Source organism: Limanda limanda, chromosome 6, assembly GCF_963576545.1.
Source record: "Limanda limanda chromosome 6, fLimLim1.1, whole genome shotgun sequence".
Classification (NCBI taxonomy): domain Eukaryota; kingdom Metazoa; phylum Chordata; class Actinopteri; order Pleuronectiformes; family Pleuronectidae; genus Limanda; species Limanda limanda.
In genome coordinates this window covers 5,528,379-5,547,125 of record NC_083641.1, presented here as the reverse complement: position 1 = coordinate 5,547,125, position 18,747 = coordinate 5,528,379, and the positions used below count along the sequence as shown (strand labels likewise).

At 41.4% G+C, this 18,747-nt stretch overlaps 1 protein-coding gene across 4 annotated transcripts; it reads left to right on the top strand.

The window, feature by feature from the left end:
* The first annotated feature begins 1,094 nt into the window (after nt 1–1,094).
* igsf11 (immunoglobulin superfamily member 11) lies at nt 1,095–17,267 on the top strand. 4 transcript variants are annotated; one of them, XM_061073686.1, is made up of 7 exons: nt 1,095–1,180; nt 9,876–10,083; nt 10,717–10,872; nt 12,700–12,762; nt 14,354–14,423; nt 16,712–16,913; nt 17,007–17,267. In XM_061073686.1, exons 1-7 carry the CDS (start codon nt 1,142–1,144, stop codon nt 17,265–17,267), a joined length of 999 nt encoding a protein of 332 aa, XP_060929669.1. In that variant the 5' UTR covers nt 1,095–1,141. The 4 variants fall into 4 exon arrangements, with proteins under 4 accessions (XP_060929669.1, XP_060929667.1, XP_060929666.1 ...); XM_061073684.1 differs by having other exon boundaries at nt 14,276–14,423; XM_061073683.1 differs by having other exon boundaries at nt 12,700–12,822; nt 14,276–14,423.
* The last annotated feature ends 1,480 nt before the right edge of the window (nt 17,268–18,747 follow it).

Here is an 18,747-nt window from a genome sequence, read left to right as displayed (position 1 = left end):
ATGTATTAGGGGGGGGCTCATTGCTTGCACTTGACGTGTGGCTTGATTTAAGCTGCCCGCACAAACGACATGCTGGTGGTCCCCACTGAGATCATCATCTTACATTATCACTAACAAGAACGATTCACAGGACATGATCAATTATTCCTAATCATATCAGTGCCATCGTCCTCCTCACCATGTTTAGATAAGATTACTTCCCACTGGGCTTTTTGGACATGGATACATGCATGCGGGGGAGATTTAACCTAATTTAGACTGTAATGTCTTTAGCCGGTCTAGAAATAGGATGCAACATGTACATATTTGTCTCCGTGGGTCTGTTATGGCTGACAGCTGAGTCGAGATCAAGAAAGCAGGTCCTCGGTTGCTTAGTTTGAAAGGCGTCAACCTTTCAGAGAACAGGATGAGGGAAATATCATTCAGTATAGCTGCAACTATTCCCACTTGTCTTGTCGATTTTTGTACATTTGTATGGATACAAGCGGCGTTCCTATGAAATCAGCAGGATGCTAGTTGTTTGAGGATAGAAATCACTCAAGAGGCAGCCCATCGTGTTCCCCCATTTAACTGTTACATATTTCATGTGATCCTTCACAGTGCGGTCTCGATGTTTGTTTATCTGCTGAGAGCGTTTCAAAAGAGGAGCTCGGTTCAGAAATCATGTCTGTTTTTGCCATAAAGATGAAAAGGCTGCGGCGAAGAGGACACATTGAGGAATTGAACACGACTTATGCTTTTAAAGATATTGCACATTTCAGGGTACACAGCAGAGGTGTTGCTTAATATGATTCATATTTATAGACCTACCTTTGCCTCACTGTGTCGGGCTCTATCTGCCTCGATATCTGTAAGTAAGGGCAGGGTTTCCAATATCACCGATCCAGGTGATCAAACAGCCTGGGGTATGCATTGGCTTGGAGTTGCAGATGCTCTCTGTTCTTTTCTTACCTTAGTGATGAGTGCTTATTTACTTTCTATCACCACCCTAATCAGTGCCCTCCTTCTTACTGCAGTGTGTGTTCAGGCACTGGACGTGACAGTGTCCCAGAGCAGCATCCAGGTGGCCCGTGGTCAGGCGGCCGTCCTGCCCTGCTCCTTCACCACCAGCGCTGCCCTCAACAACCTCAACATCATCTGGATGGTGATACCGCTGTCCAACGCCAACCAGCCAGAACAGGTACATCAGACCAGATGCACACACTGTGACAGAGCAGCCCTTTGTTTTTTTTTACACAGTGCTGAATTAAAGAAGTGTTAGAAAACATATTCTTGGTGGTTAGACCCAGCGGGTAGAGTGCTGCAGAATCAATTTGATAAGAGAATTGCTGTGACGGATGAAATTACGTTCAGATTGTGTGTCAGTAAGCGGCCAGAGCTGCTGTGCACTACTATGACTACTATGCTCCTACATGTATGCATCTAACTTATCTTGCAATGCACCATTATTATATATGCATCATGTGGACGGCCGTACTGCTTCCCCACCTTTCACAGTCAAAGCAGGTACGCACAGGACTTTACTCTCAATCTGTACTAAGGTGTGTTAGATGCAGCGCAAAGAGAATTTCAGAGTTTGCCAAAATGCAAACAGGTAAACGATAGGGGAAAAGACGCTGATTGAGGTAAGTGGTCCAAATTTTGTCAAAAATCACCTGACAATTGAGAAATTAGCCCATTGCATCCAGAGAGAGGACCTCTCCAGCACAGTTACATGACAGTAATTGCCATGCTATGGTTTATATATACTGTGTTAATACAGTATGTCAAACGTGCAAAAATGGGCTGCAAATCAATTTTGCATAAACAAAGATTTCTCTTTCTGGTGCATCTGAATGCACCTCTAGGATATTAGCTTTGTATGTTATAGATATTAGATGACCTTGGTTGGGAGCTGCGATGGAGTATTAGTTGAAGAAAAAAAGAATTCATAGATTTGGAGAATAAAGTCATAATATTTCGTGAATAAATTTGCAATTGAGAGGAAACTCACATTATAAGAATGAAGTTGTAATTTTTCAAGCAAAGTCAATATTATAAGAAGAGTGTCATAGTTGAGAATAAATTCTTAATATAATGACAATAAACAAACAACTTTATGAGAATAAAGGGGAAAAATTCATTTATGCAATAAACAGCAAGGAGAATCCATGCTCGCTGAACGCAGAATTGATCTCCTTCTGGATCCAGAATCTTGAACCAATATTTTCTTTAAAATAGACACAGTTCCTTATACAATCTTTTCAATGTCCTAATTCTAATCACATTACATAACATTATGTCTGAGACCTAAAGTAAAATATAAAGTTTCAAACAAAATGCACCATATTCCTTATTTTTACACTAACAACACAGACAACACTGACTGATCTTCTGATATTCCCTCTGTTAAATACCTTTATGACTTTATTTTCTTAAAACTGTGAATCTATTCTCGTAATATTTCAACTTTAGTCTTTAAGTCCCAGAATTTATTTTCTTCAACGTGACCCTGATACTCATTACTCCATTGCAGGAAGCTTTAGGTGCCATAGTCTAGACAGTTCTATAGTAGCCTGTGGACTTGTAGTGATGTGTGCCATTTTGAAACAAAGCTCATGTTACTGTTGTGAATCATTTTGGGGCCATTGCAGATACTTTTTTCACGCAACACACTGTTTGATTTAGATTTAGGTTATGGCTTCACAGGAACAAATTTTGTCTTACTGGCTTTCCGTCATCGTATCCTCCATATCCCTGCTACTCTCTTCCTGTTTTTCCTCTCACCTTCCTCCCTTCTCTCTCTCTTGCTCCCCCCCTTTGAGGACTTCTGTGATTCCATTTGAGTTGTTTAACATGCAGCTGCAGGCCGTACAAGCTCACCTGCTTCCCTTCACTTTGAACTCCGGCGCTAGTCGGTCGTCCAAATAATACAATCATCTTCTGCACTAATTATCACACGCCCACGACAGGCTCTATATAGCAGCTGTTCTCACCGCACACACACACACACACACACACACACACACACACACACACACACACACACACACACACACACACACACACACACACACACACACACACACACACACACACACACACACACACACACACACACACACACACACACACACACACGATTACACGCATCTCTCTCTATAGTTGTGAGGACTCTCACCTTAACCATCACAAAAATGAAACCTATAACCCTCAACACAAACCTAATTGTAACCTGAACCTTAAAACAAGTCCTGATCATCAAACAGCTCTTTGAAGTTGTGAGAAAATATTCTCACAAATATAGTTTCACACAAAAAGTTGCCTGCACAACCACAGAAAGACATGAACACACTAGCACAGAGACAAACCCTGCATTAGACAGACTGCTGGTCCAACTGCAGAGCATCTCCCCACGCATACATGTACATGCAGGGTTTGTATATATATGCACATTAAACAGTGCATGTATGCAAAGTGCACATTGTGAAAACAGGAATGCATGTTTCCACACATTCAGTGCACACATGACAGAATAATGCTCCCATGTTCACACCTGTGGATAAAGGCTAATGCAGCTTCTTTCACACACACCCCCACACAAAGATGATTAAAAGAACCAGAGTGAGCGCAATCACGTATATATAGGCCTCATGGATGAATGCATGTGGCGTTTAGATGCCAGGCGAGTGATGATGGGAGCTGATACGTGTAGAAGGTTGCATCACATTCATCTGGCTGTCATGCTATACCTCCTCGCCTGTACCGCATCACATTTAACACAACCACAGTGAAGTCCATATACATGTAGCCTGCACCTGGGCCTGGGAGCAGTGATGTGGATTTCAACATGTAAATGAACACACACACACACACACACACTGAATACTCAAACACAAGAAGGGAAGCAATATTGTGTGAACTCCAGCTCTGCCATCAGGGTGTGTGCGTGAAATTGGCAAGCTGTCTAAAAAGTGAGCGCAGAGATAAAGTGCTGCGTGGCGCGACAGTACAAGCACAAGGTCATTTCAGAGGAAGAGAATGTCACACATGATTACGGCTGATGCTAAAAGCCATTAAGAATTACTGAACAGAGCTCCGTACACTTCTACACCCTCCCAACCTGCGTCAGTACTTTGGTGAGCTCACTTGGGCCACTCGCATCTCACCGCTCACATTTGAATAACATGTTGAAATACAGAAGGCATGGGATGAGTGCGACCTATTAAAAGGCCGACAGTGCAGGATCGGCAGATTAATCCTGTTGTTTATTCTGCTCGATGCTTTATTTACCATGTTGTTTAAGACCTTGTCCTTTGCTCGACAGCCTTAGGTCTTCATGGCTGAATGCACAGTATAGGCTATAGAACTTAATGAGTCAAGAATGAGCCTCGTATATTAAGTTTACGAGCCGAGCAATGAAGTGCCTGGTGCATCTGGAGTCTGTTAATTAATACTCGGGCCAGATGATACAGTAATTTGCATTCAAAAAACGAACAATCAAAGGAATGACCAAATGATTAAATTAAATGCTTCTGAAAAACTGCAATAGCTAATATGTTGATAAGAATATAACAATTTAAGTTGCCAAACTAACGGGCTTGGTTTGTTTAAGGGAAAGATCACAGTTTTAGATATTAAGAGGCCCTTCATAATCATAAGCAAATTCCGCACATTCATAGATATTAGTTCCCTTCATGATTTTTCTTCAAGATCAATGAATGTGAAAATGTCAAAGAAATGCCCCATCACACAAATTCCTGGATCCACATCCACTCCTAAATGTAATGGGTTCCTTTCTGAACTACACTACATCTGTTTGTGTTTATATCTGTCCATCAGTGTTGCTATGATCAAATGTCCTGACCACTGCGAGGTGTAAGATACTGTAATCCACACACACACACACACACACACACACACACACACACACACACACACACACACACACACACACACACACACACACACACACACACACACACACACAACTAGACATTGTTTTTATGTTCTCGAGCTGTTGTTTATCCTCTTTAAACTGTTTGCGGGCTATTTTGATTATTTATACTCTAGTCAAAGCTCCAGGCTACTGCCACCACCTGTGAATCTCCTTCCTAAAACTGATTTAGTTGTTGCAATCGTTAAAATTGTTTTCTCAATACATTCTTCTAATGTAATTTTACATAGGAGCACAATATCATTTTATATCCCCATCCTTTCGAGAAGCCGGGTACGTTCATATTGTCAGTGTTGCCTGAAATCTTTTCAAATCCAATTTTGCTACATATTCTCTCTCACTTAGTTGATGCGAGGAAAGTTTTTGAAAAAGTTTTATTACTGCAGGACTTATGAAAAGTTTTCTTTTGAATATCATTTCTAAATTATTTTCGTTCTGAAAAATAAATCAAATATGTTTTCATCTTTTCTTGGAAAGGCAACTGTTGATTTTATTCATTTTTATTTCTAACTCTAAAAGTAGAAAATGAGGCTCCAGTGAAATTGAGGTCATCCAAAATCTGTGTTGCAGAAATGATGTTAATCTGTAATTGAGAACATCTATCAGGATATTTTAGATGATCAGATTCTGATCCTTATCCGAACTAAACAGTCTGCCAAGGAGGATGGATAACATACTGTAGACGGTGCGTTCACACACCCTCCGAAACTGACCTTTCTCTCTCTTTGTTTGCCCAGTTTATGTCCAAACCCTTTTTGCTGGACACTTTAAAGAAAAGGAAAAATGACTCTTCCATTTCAAAACCTTGTGTTCAGTTGTTTGATGACAGTGGTGAACACACTGATTGAATGGAAGAGCCTTGTTGCTACATGAGTATAGGAGTTTACTACAAGCACAGATCTGTGGACATGGATGATTCTTGGTGCAGGTCCCATGCAGTATTAGGCCGAGCAGACATCTGTCCTGAGAGATCTGATCACAATTGGACAGTGTTAAGTTCGTCTGTTCACACCTGTTATTGAAATGTGTCCCGAATGTGTCTCCTGTGACCACTTGTGATCAGCTCACACTTCCCCAGCTCCATGTGCAAATAATCATGTCCATTATTTGTGTTCATGAAAAACCAAATGATGTTGTGTTTTTATTGTTTGTGGTTACCGATGTGTCTGATGACAATGTTTTTGTATGTGTGTCGGCACGAGTGAGAGCGACAGAGGGAGCAAAAGAGAGTGAGCAAAGTCAGGAGGGTCACACACTCTGAAAGTTTAAATTACCAAAAAAATGTATCATTCTCGGAGGAAGCAGAAAACAAGTCATGTCAGGATTGTTATTATACAATATTAGTAAGAATGGAGACTGAGACAGGAATATTTAATGCCCCCTGCCCAGATAGCATACAGATGTGGGGAAACCTGGCAATGATGCAAATCACTAATAAAATAGCACATTTCGGCCAACTTTGGCACCTTTGGTTGACAGGCGGTATTGCTACGGTCTACTGGCCCAGATCTGGCAAACAGTTGCCCATGTGGGCCAAATCCGGGCCAAAAGCATTTTTGCTATGTGGACAGGATGGTGCTTAACCACAAAACATAATAAAGCTGCATTAAGTCACACATTCTCTCACTTTATAATCCAAAGACTGAGGAGAGTTTATAGAATGCAATTAATAAACTCAGTTTCAAGTCATTCCTTCATATACAGTAATGTGATACTTTTTATTGATCAGCAGTTCAGCACAGAATATATTTTTTAGGCTCCAGCGACATCAGTAGTCAGTGGAAGTGCACTGTCATCTCCATCGGTGGGGTATTTGTATTTGAGGACATTTCAGCAGGGAGTACGAGGAGCTGAAACTACAGTATAACCTTCAGCTGAACCCACCCTGATCGCTTAAAATCTACATCTCCTCAACCTTTGCTTTCAGATCCAATGTGGCTGGTCTCCAAGGGCTTATTACAGCCAAGTTAATGAATATGTACTGTACGCTTGCAGTTACTGAGTTGATTTTAAAGTGTACTGAGTGAAGTACTGCAATGAAAAGGAACCTCAAACTTTCTTGCAATTAACAATTTTTATCAATTGTACAAGCATAGTTACATTCACATGTTTTGTTTTACGTACTCATCGTTACGATCACATGACAACATGACAAACGCTACGCTCCCAACCATACCTTGGACAAAATATATAACTGATATGGGAGCTTTTCATGGACATTCTCCATTGATTTTGTCTCATTACAATATCACTGTATCTGTTTTTTATCTATATTTTGATATAAGAACGGCCTCCTCCAGACATGCACTGAACCCCGAACATTCTCTAGAGGAGAACCTTTGGACTTCCTGCTGACATTCTTTGGCCGGTCCCCTTGTAAACAGTCTGAACATTTATTACATACTTTAGAAAATACACAGTATGCATTATGTCCATTCTGCCCAGAGCACGTGTCAGAGGATAGATGGAGATAACAGCAACAGCTTACAGTCAGAAAATTGTCGCGAGGCTGTAGGGGTTTAGAGATTTATTAAGGCTTTATTGAAATGATGGCACAGTCCCTCGTGTCTGAGGCCAACAGGGTGTCAGTCAGAAGTAGGCTAGAGTCATGGGACTGGTCCAGTGATGGTTACTGTGTCCAATTGTGGCTCACATGTACAAGGTGGAACATGGAGAAAGAGAAGTTTTAGGGATAGTGCAATGAGAGAGGATGGTTGCACTGCGTGAGTGTGTGTGTGGGGGTAGGGATTTTTTTTGGAGGGAAAATGATGCAGCAGAGTTTTACCGCTGGATGAGCAGTCCAGCTCGAGTTCTTAGGGCCGACCGCCATCTGAGAGCCAGCCATGACCTCTTTTCTCTCTGCGTCCAGCTACAAAGCCAAGGTCACGCGAGAGGATGAGGTGATTTACAGACACACACACACACACACAGAGATGTGGTTCAACGCAGTGGACAGAAACACTGTGTGTGGTAGAACAGGTGGACACCACAAACATGAGTTGTACGTTTATGAGTTCAACACAGCATTGACAATGTTAACTATTTTTTAACATTTTCAGAAACAGGCAGGAACCCAGAAAACACACACACACACACAAAGTAAGAACAGGTGTATCGCTCAGGCTAGGACCTCATTTAATCCTCTGTTCATTCATGCGCACACAAACAAACAGAATGTTGTGTGTGGGCCCGATTGATTGGATCACTTTCACAAAGCATGCAGATTATATTGTCAGGTCACCAGGAGTGTAGAGCCGGGTCATCCCAGTGCTAGGGAGGGAACAAGAGCGCTAGTCACAGGCACACACGCACATAGACAGGCAGACAGACTCTGAGCCTGATCCCAACCATAACCTAAATCTATTGTTACCCAAACTCTGAAACAAGTTTTAACACACACACACGATTGTGCTACCATCTCTTTGAGGACTGAATCCATAACAATCACAACCATCACTAAGAAATAGTCTAAGAGGTGGTCTAAAATGCAAACTGGTCCTCACAGTGTGTAGCCATCCAGTACAAACACACACACACACACACACACACACACACACACACACACACACACACACACACACACACACACACACACACACACACACACACACACACACACACACACACACACACACACACACACACACACACACACACACTCACACAGAGGGGATGCAGTTGCAGACTCTCATCACAGCTGAGGAGCTGCCTATTCATCTGCACATAAGAGGACAAAGCGAGCGTACTGCTCTCAGGAAATTGCAGCCGTGCAATTTACAACCGTTAAGCAGTAATGGAGGACACAAAGATACACACTTTCATCAGACTATCAGAACTATCACTCTCACGCATACACACATGTGCACACGCTGACACACACTGGTGCTGGTTGTTTCCCAGCCTGGGTCTTTGAACAGTTCAATACGAGCTCTTTTCACCAAAGTGAATAGCCCCTCTGATTCCCCTCCGTGCCTTGTGTGCAAGTGTGTGTCTGTGAATGTGTGTGTGTGTGTGTGTGTCTGAGTCCACTGGTGAGTGCGTGTGTGATTGACTGGCTTGCGTGCGCATGAGTTTGTGTGTGGGTGTCCTCTTCATCCTTGTGGGCCCAGCTGAGGGGTGAGAGCTGTTTCCATGTGGCTCGGCCTCACAAACCAGCCGTTCAAACCAAGTCTGAGGTCAGAGAAAAGCTTTGAAGAAGAAAAAAGAAAGACTGTTTACTGCACTTTATTTTGGGTCCTGAGACGAGCTCACCTCGACCCGGAGGAGCAAACTCGTCTGTACAAGCTCTGGTTGAATTTCCACAGGCACTGATTCCTTCTGCCTCCATTTCTACTCTTGGTTTTATCAGATTGCAGTTTATATGTTTCCAAGTTAAAAATGTTTTCAATTATGCATACACACACATTTAGCGGATGCTTTTATCTGAAGAACCGTACCATGAAAGCACACTTTTAGCATGTACTTTATCCATTGGGCTAGAAAGACCACTTAAAAATAAAAGGTTTTTATCTGTTTGTTTGTTTGTTTCTCAGGACATAACACAGTCTTCTCTTTTTTATCCCTCACTCACACTGGCCGCTGTGATTTTCAGCCTCTTAGTAGATCTGTGTCTCCCTCTAGTGAGAGATGATTGTAACTGGCCACAAAAGGAAGTGTCCCATAATGATATTTATATACAAATCCTCCGAATGACAGACATCATTGAGTTTTTGTGACTGTAACCATTTTTTTTTTGATAGGATTAAAAAACTTTCACGTTTCTGATTCTCAACATGTATTTCTTGTCTTTTTCCCCACCTTCTTTACCCTGACCTCAATATATTTTACTCCACTCCTTCCCATTTACTCATCGTTCCCTTTTCTTCGACTGTCTCTCTCTCTCTCCAACTGGTCCCACCTTCTGTTTCTCTCTTCTCCTCCCTGGGACGTCCTGCTGCAGGTGATCATTTACCAGGGCGGTCAGGTGTTCAGCCTCGCCAACCACCTCAATGGCCGTGTGGGCTTCGTGGCCACCATGCCAAGTACAAGTGCCTCCATCTTCATCAACAACACCCAGCTGTCCGACACTGGGACCTACCAGTGCCTGGTCAACAACCTCCCAGACAGAGGGGGGCGCAACATCGGCGTCATTGGGCTCACTGTGTTGGGTAACTAACCACACATCTCCATCATAATTACAAATATAGCGTAATTTTGTAAAAGTAAGAAAAGATTAACAAGCTTTTTGATATGATTTGGTCATATCTACCTTAAATGCGACCATGTTAATCTTTCTGTGATTTGCCTCTTTTGTCAGTTTACATGAAAGAAAGACAATTGATGATTGTCAGGTTAACATCAACACTTGATATTTGATAGCCTAATTTGCTAAAGTTATAGGTTATTATAAACCATACATCATTTTAACGCAGGTTTATTTTCAGATTTTCCACTTAAAATCATATGTGGCCTTATATTATGACTGTAATCAAACATCTTTATTCTCAATTTTTTTTCTACAACACGGCCCTAATACTATCCTGCGAATTGTACAGCCGTATTACAGTTAGACATCATTTTAAACACATTATAATTATGAAAAATTCACGTCGCCCATCATTTTATTTTTCAGTTGATAAGTACCTAGAAGAATCCTTTAAGACAGAAATGTAAGCAGCAGTGTCAGGAATCTGAGAATTTCCAGCTTTTATGAATATATAATTTCCTCTGCAATTAGGAACACATTACATTTGCTTTATGAAGTGGTTAACACGACACCACCCACTCTCTCCATCTGCCAGTGCCCCCATCTGTGCCAGCATGTCGAATCCAGGGCACGCTGGATGTAGGCAGTGACATCATGCTGCTCTGCAGCTCAGAGGAAGGTATTCCCACGCCATCGTACTCCTGGGAGAAGCTGGACGCGCTGCCCAGGCTGCCGCACAACGCCATGCAAGGTATTACAAACAAGCTGGCCATCGGAGTTCCCTTTTGCCCAACCTTCTCCGGTAAATCTTACACACATAGCATGGCTCAGACTCACCATCCCAGCCACCTGTCATGTGCCAGGCCCGAACAACTCTCCACCCGAAGGTTCCCCTCCTCTGATCCTGCTGAGGGGGGATGATGGATGGATGGAGTGATTCCAACTGTGTGAATCTGTGAACGAGTGTGTGTTTCAGTGGTGTGTTTGTGTGGTGCGACAGTTTTGTGGCGTCTCTCATGCCGAATACCAACTCTGGCACAGTTGTGTCTCCTGGACTGGTGCTGCATTACCTCTGCTTCAACACGGTGACCTAACCTCCAACCAGGAGCAGGGCTGTTACACTGAAAGTTGGTTTTCAGCATCAGAGATCCAGTGTAGTGCACTCTCCTTTCTTTTTTCCAGCTGTGCCCATTGCACCGTCAACTAATCTTCATTGAGTTCACCTTGGTTGTTTGTACACTACTGGTCAATATAAGGTTGATATACATATAAAGCAGATATCAGAGATCCACAACAGTAGAATAAATAGTATAAGCAAATTCAACTACAAAGAGCGTTTTGAAGATAATTGGTTGATAATGTTTGGCAATGAGCTCTTTGAGAGCTTGCCTCAAAAAAAGATACTCACAACATTTCCTTAATTACATCAGGACATGAAGCCTATAACAAATCCCACTGTGATTACTTACAAATATAGTAAGTGCATTCTGTTGACCTTATCAAGAACCTTTTAAGAAACATATTTATCATTCACAGTCAATTCAGGCATTTCAGTTCAATTTGAACTGGGTAATTACACAATTTTTACAGATTATTAGGACTATTCACATTGCTCGATTAAATCTGTCTCCTTTTCTTGATGATTTTTAGTGTCACCTGGTTCAACCTGTTACATTAAAAAGAATGACTCTCAGTCGAGCATACACCTCCAACAGTTTCCTTAAGTTCAATCAAGCTGCACCAAATTTCACAAGAAAAATCAGTTCCCTCAATGTTCCTCATTGTTATCAAGACCCAATGAATTATTTCCTGGGACAATGGTGAAAATGCTCACGATGTTTAAGTCAGTGAATAAAAAATTCCAAGACCAACACCAAACTTAAATGTGTTCTTCCCTGGACAATAACACATTCTTTCACCAAGTTTCAGGGAAGTCTGTTTGGTTGTTTTAGCGTAATCTGTCTTACAAACCAACAAGCCAACCAATAAACCAACACACAAATAGACAGGGATGAAAACCTAACCTCCTGGGTGAAAATAAAAACCAAGCTTTATCCTGTATTCGTCCAAAGATATTTGAGGTTGTTTTCTAGTGTTTGCATTTCACGCTCGAGTTCCTGGACAGATCGCTGTCTCCCTTGTCTCTTTGTGTGTTCAGTTTAACACTTGCAGACTTGACACCTGTCAAGAGAGCTGGTGAACATCTGGCTCACTTGCAACAACTGAAGCTTTCTAAATCCAGTAGTGTACATCCCAGAGGCTCTGATCTCAAAACTCAACCCATTCATCATTTGTCAAAGAAAGCAGTTCACTTCACTTGTATGTCTTGTATAGAAGGTACATCGCACCTACAGTAAATGTGCTGAATGTACTTTAAACAAATTAGTTCATGTTTTATACATTTTGTGAAAGACTTTTTCAGTGTATTATTCATGTAATAAATCACACAGTATGTTTGTGCGCTTTGACATGTTGCAAGTGTTTGTGTGATAAAGTCACTTTAATTACTGTGTGGTCCTGTGTGTGTGTGTGTGTGTGTGTGTGTGTGTGTGTGTGTGTGTCTTTGTGTGTCCTCCAGACCAGATGCAGGGGACTGTCACACTGAGAAACATCAGCACCAGCACCTCAGGACTCTACCAGTGTACCTCCAGCAACGCGATAGGCAAGAGCACCTGTCTGCTCAACCTGCAGGTTGTAGCACGTGAGTACGCTAACATGCACTGCGCCTTTCCTGCTGGATCCGTGTGATGCTCTTATTGTCGTGTACAGTCAGGCTGATATGCGCCCGAGTTTATGCACGCTGACAGACTGACTCGTTTCATGTCTTTCTCAATCAGATGGGAATAAAGTCAGAGGATTTCTCCTTGAATGACGCTTGTCAAACAGACACATATACAGACAAAGACAAACAAGAAGCAGAGGACAAGAGCAGGACATCTTGCAAACAGCAGCACTCTCTGTCTCTGACACCAATCGGATGAAGAGACAGAGATTGGGTTGGGGTCATTCAGGGTCAGACAGTTTGGATAGTTTGACAGGAAGAGCTGTAACGTGGTTTTTGTCCCTTTGTCTTCTCCCCCAGCTGACAGAAGGTGACAGGCCTTAACTCAGTGTCAGGCATGTCTTTGTGCTGAGTCAGCTCAAGGGAAGATTTATGTTGCTCAGTATCATTAATTTAACTCAAGAAATAATGAATGAGGAAGAGCACAAATCTCTGCCCACAAATCAAAGGGAAACAAGGAAGGCCCAACCAGTGCAGTTTCCACCAAAATTTTTTCTAGATTCATATAAGGTCACTTTGACTTCCAAAATCAAATCAGTTAATCCATGAGTCAAAATGAACATGTTTGAAGCAATTCTCTTGAGGTGCTCCTGAGCTAGTACTCCAGGTCTCACCTCCTAACATAAAAGGTGACTGAACCTTCGCTATCAGAACATTATGGAATACACTCCAATGAAAATAGACTAATTCTCTACTTTCTTTTAAATCCCCTCTTAAAACCCTTCTTTTTGTTAAAGCCTTTACAAATGACTGACTTTGGCTGTTATTTACATCGACTAATCCTCTTTCTCTAACTATATGATTCTCTATATTTTATTATTATTCATTTGTTCTATTGTATCTGCTTATGTTTTATTCTCATTGCTTCTATCCACTTTTTAACAAACTATTATTATTATTATTATTATTATTATTATTATTATTATTATTATTATTATTATTATTATTATTATTATTATTATTATTATTATTATTATATAATGTGGCTCAGGGGATAGAGTGGGAGAGACAAAAATGTCTGTTCGATCCCAGGCATCGCGCATTGTATGCCTCGTTTTCCCTCGGCAAGATACTGAACCCCAAATTTCCTTAGACAACTGTGCCGGCAGTATATAAGTGTTGTGTGATAGAGACCGCCATATGATTGTGTGTGTGCGTGTGTGTGTGTGTGTGTGTATACGTGCGTGAATTGCGAAACTGTACTGCTAAGCACTTTGAGTGGTCATCAAGACTAGAAAAGCACCATAAAATACAGATCATTTACCATTATGATGCTGAGGATGAGGATGAGGATGAGGTTGCGGATGATTCTTTTTATTGTTGTCAAGTGACATTTTGTGAAAGTGTCCCCACCTGTCTCCCTGTGTTGCAGCTCAGCCTCAGAGCGTGGGTCTGATAGCAGGGACCATTGCTACAGGGGTCCTGGCAGTCATCATCTGTTCCCTCTTAGTGGTGGTCACACTCTTCTACTGGAAGAACAAGAACAAATACGATGAAGAGGAGGTCCCCAACGAGATCAGGTCGGTCAAAGGAAATTGGCAACCCCCAAAAGCTGGTGTGCAAGAAAACAGATGATAGATAATTTTAAGGGATTGTTATTTGCATATTTATATTAGACTGTCTCAGAGTGGAAACTACATCTCTGCTCAATCTATTGTAAAGGGTGATGAGATGTTGCTTTGGTTTTGTGTTTTCTTTTGTAGAAGTGTCAGTGTTGTAGTCTCTAAGAAACGCAGGAATATAATTTAAAGTTTGGAGCGCTCTGCTTTATTTTATCTGCTGGCAGCAATCTGTTGGGGCTAATTTGTCTGTTCAAACAGTTTGTGAAGCTTTGCCACTTGTACTAGGGCTCTCTCATCTAAATCCCTCCAAGAATCTTTTAGAAGATAAATCATTGTTCACATATCCAAAGTTGGTTGATTGGGTTAACATCTGCATCAGTGTGAGCTCAACTTAAATCCCACATTCCACAAATAACTGGGCTTTCTCCAACTTACAGAAAAAAAATAATGAAAGCATTTGATCCCAACCAAATATACCAGGAGTGAAAAGTTTCTACCCGCAAGTAGGGAAAGTTGGTGAAATCATTTTTAAAGAATAAAGAATTACAATAGCCCAAACCCACCTTTTAGATCTCATAATGTCTTAGTTTTTCTCTTTTGGACCATGGGAACATCATATTTTTTGGCACCTTTGTTGCTGTTGAATTACTTGCACTGGTGTTCTAGTTATTATAACCACCCACTGTATTTGACTGGCTCCAAAAAGATGTAAGAGCAGAAATGATTTAATAAACAGGATTAAGATTTTCTGTGAGTTGCAACTTGACTGCACAGAAAATCTTTAAATGTTTAATGATTCACATTAGGGATCCGTGCTAAATATTTGAAGACAAACTAATTGCCAATCTTGCTGCTCTCACTTCTCATATTTCTGACATCTTCACGTGAACACCAGTAGGTGAAGAAGCCTCAAGTATTCAGAGTGGTATTTGGAATTAGCATCTGTTTTTGCTCTGATTAAATGTTTGGTCACATTAAAAGTCATGATGTAATCATAGAAGCTTTTAATGCCCATTAAGAAAGTGTTTAATAAAAAGGAACAGAATCAGTCAATACAAGGAGTATAATTCATCTGCTGATTCCATTGCCTTTTGTGGACTCATGCAAATTACTGTTGATAGATGTGATCTTAATCTACGATGATGTCTAGACGCTGTGAACATTTGCCTGTGCTCTCATCGCATCGTATTAAGGTGTTCAATGCAAATCAGTGCGACACAGAATTAAGTTGTTTCTATAAACTATTTGAAAATTGAACAAGGAAACACACAAACCTGAATCTGTTAATCTTATCAAACTCTGAGATTAAACATTATTCCTTAAATTGCTATTTTGACGTATTAATCTTTGTATGTGGTAAGAATATAAATGGATTTAAAGTGGTGATATTAACTGTCTTCATTGAGCACCTGTCTGTAAGGAGTGCATTATCAAAGCAGAAGTCAATATTGCAGTCATTTCTTAAAGAATTATGAATACGTTATAAAACTGCCATTGTGAAGCTGTTTGCCTATTTAAAAGATTAAGCACCATATGTATGCATTGTTTTTCTTAATGCTACATCACAAACCTTGTCAGCAAACAGCTGATTATGTACCAATCTAGCACAAACATTGCAATTTCAGCATTAAAGTGAATTACTTTGCTGACCACCAGCTGTCTCCAGTGGTGGAAAAATGATGCTGTCATTTCTGCTGAAGTTTGCATACTAATCAGCTCGCTCCAGGCTGGCCAGCCCTTTTGCCACTTTCAAATCGCCACTCTTCATCGTGTTGCTGTAGACTGGAGTTCAACACCACCAGCGTCTTCAAGATATATAGACATAAAACCTACACTGTCGGCTAAGAGAGGATGAAACGATCCGTAGAGCTGATGAGAACTGTAGTTAGGTTATTACCCTAGTAGTATGTCAATATGAGTAACCTCTTTAATATGAGGGTTGTCCACAAACCAGAGAGTCAGTGGTTTGATCCCCAACGCTTCCAGTCCACAGGCATCCTTGGTCCAAGACATTAGACCCTTAATCAGCCCTGATGGCTGTTCTGTCCCTGTGAATGATGTGAATGTAAAATGCTTTGAGCGGTCGTGAAGACTAGAAGAGCTCTATATAAATACAGTCCATATACCATATCATCCATTGTTTGGTATGAAATTATTGATGAGAGATCAGTGAAGCTTCTTTTTAAGTTGTAGATATTTGTTCAACCACTCGTGACCAACATCTCTTTGAAATCTCTCCTCAACAGAGAAGATGACCTTCCCCCGAAGAGGTCTTCATCAGTGAAGGCTTTCCACGCAGATGCGTCCTCCTCAGAGAACGACACGTTGACATCGACCAACACGTACAACAGTCGCTACTGGCACAACCCTAAAACCAACTACGACACCAACTCCTACACTCGCTACAATGGAGACACACGCCAGACCTTCTCCACTGCTGCCCATGGCGCCCATGGACACGGACAGGCCCAGAACGCAGGACACGGCAACAACACAGTGGTCACAGCCCCCGGCTCAGCACCACTGTCCCGCCATGTGCAGCCCACGGCGGCAACGACGGCATCGTTTGCCAACGGCAGCCACACACTCCCGCCACCCAAGACTCTGGTGGTCACGACAAACTCGGCCCCGTCCCCTCCCGCCATGGTGCGCAGCAACGGCTCAGTGAGCCTCAAACCGGTGGTGGCGTCCACGCACGGGCAGCACACACACTCCTACGCCGTGAGTCAGGCCACGCTGGAGCGGATGGGGGCGGTGCCGGTCATGGTGCCCGCCCAGAGCAGAGCGGGATCGCTGGTGTAAAATCTGATTTTGCAAAAACAAAACGGAACAAGTTTTTGGTTTTTTTGATGTTTTGAAATCCACTGATGAAAAACAGACTGAATACGGGCTGAAGCAGCCCACTGCCCTTTACAACTGTGTCTTTCTGTATGTCCTCACCTTTTTATCTCAAATCAAACTGGGATTTTAAAGCACAGAGTTCATTTGATGCCAATTCCTTCATGTACAGGAACCTCCATTTTGTGGACAAGCACTACATGGAATTTATTCATCCCTTTATTGGATGGATTGTTCTGTTGGCTGCAGTGGGAACTACTTTTTAACCACATGGATGATTTCACAAAGCTGGAGTGAATTTTCCTGCAGAGCCTGAATTCCCAGATCTTATTCAGGGCTGGATCATTGTGATGATTGTGGGGGGGTTCTTTCTTTTTTAGGACTCAAACACAAGGCATTTTCATCTCAGTGTGTCCACACAGCATGGTCAGAGTGAAGAGAGCTCCGATTCTCACATAAATGCATGTGTCCCTTTGATTTAGGATGACAAAATTAATCATTAATTACTTCTAATCATTTCTTCTCAGTTGTTATTTTGATTGACAAAAATGATAGTGAATGAAAGTGAATGTTCAAATGTGTGTCAGGAGAAACGAACAGGATGAAAGTATACAAATGAAACGATGGTTATTAAAATGGCCTTAGAAGCTTGGAGAGGGGGGGTTTATTGGGTGCAATACATCACATGCTATACTTTACTTCGGTGAATGCAAACATTTTCATTTTTGCACTTTTCAGAGTAATTTAATATCAAAACTGCTGTCTTATGAGTTTCAAGCAATTAGTCTTACTCAAGTAACGCTTACACAACACTGAACGCTACTGCCCCCTGGTTTCAACTTGAACCTGCGGATGGATTTTGCATTCGTCCTCGCTGTCGTCCCGATCTGGTTCATGTCACATCAGGGCTGCTTTGAGAAGACGTGGATAAGAGGGTGAGTTCTTTCATAATGGCTTTATAAAGAGATCAGATATATATTTAAAAGGTTCCCCCCCCCCCTTTGAAAGAGGCTAACATCTACTGTTTTATACTGTACATATGTAACTACAATGTAACTACAACAGTAGGCTAGATTGTGAATCAAAGGAAATACATTACATGTCTGACTGATACATATTTTACAAATCATGTGTCTTAATTTTAACGGTTCTTTGTTCGGTTCGGGGGTTTGTTAGAGAAGTGTTGTTGGTTTCAGTGAAGGGATTTTCTTTTTCATTTTTCTAATGAGTTTTGCCATTTCATTTCCAGTTCTGGGATAAATAATACATTACGGTTTAACACTGATGATCAGATGTTTAACTATTGATAATAGATACCAATGCTGTACATGGTAGAAAGTGTCATTGTGTTTCTGACCTACTGTTTTTATCTTTTAACCAAATTTCCCAACTGGAAAAAAAACTACTATGAGCTGTAAAAGTGTTATTATGATTAGAAAGAGAG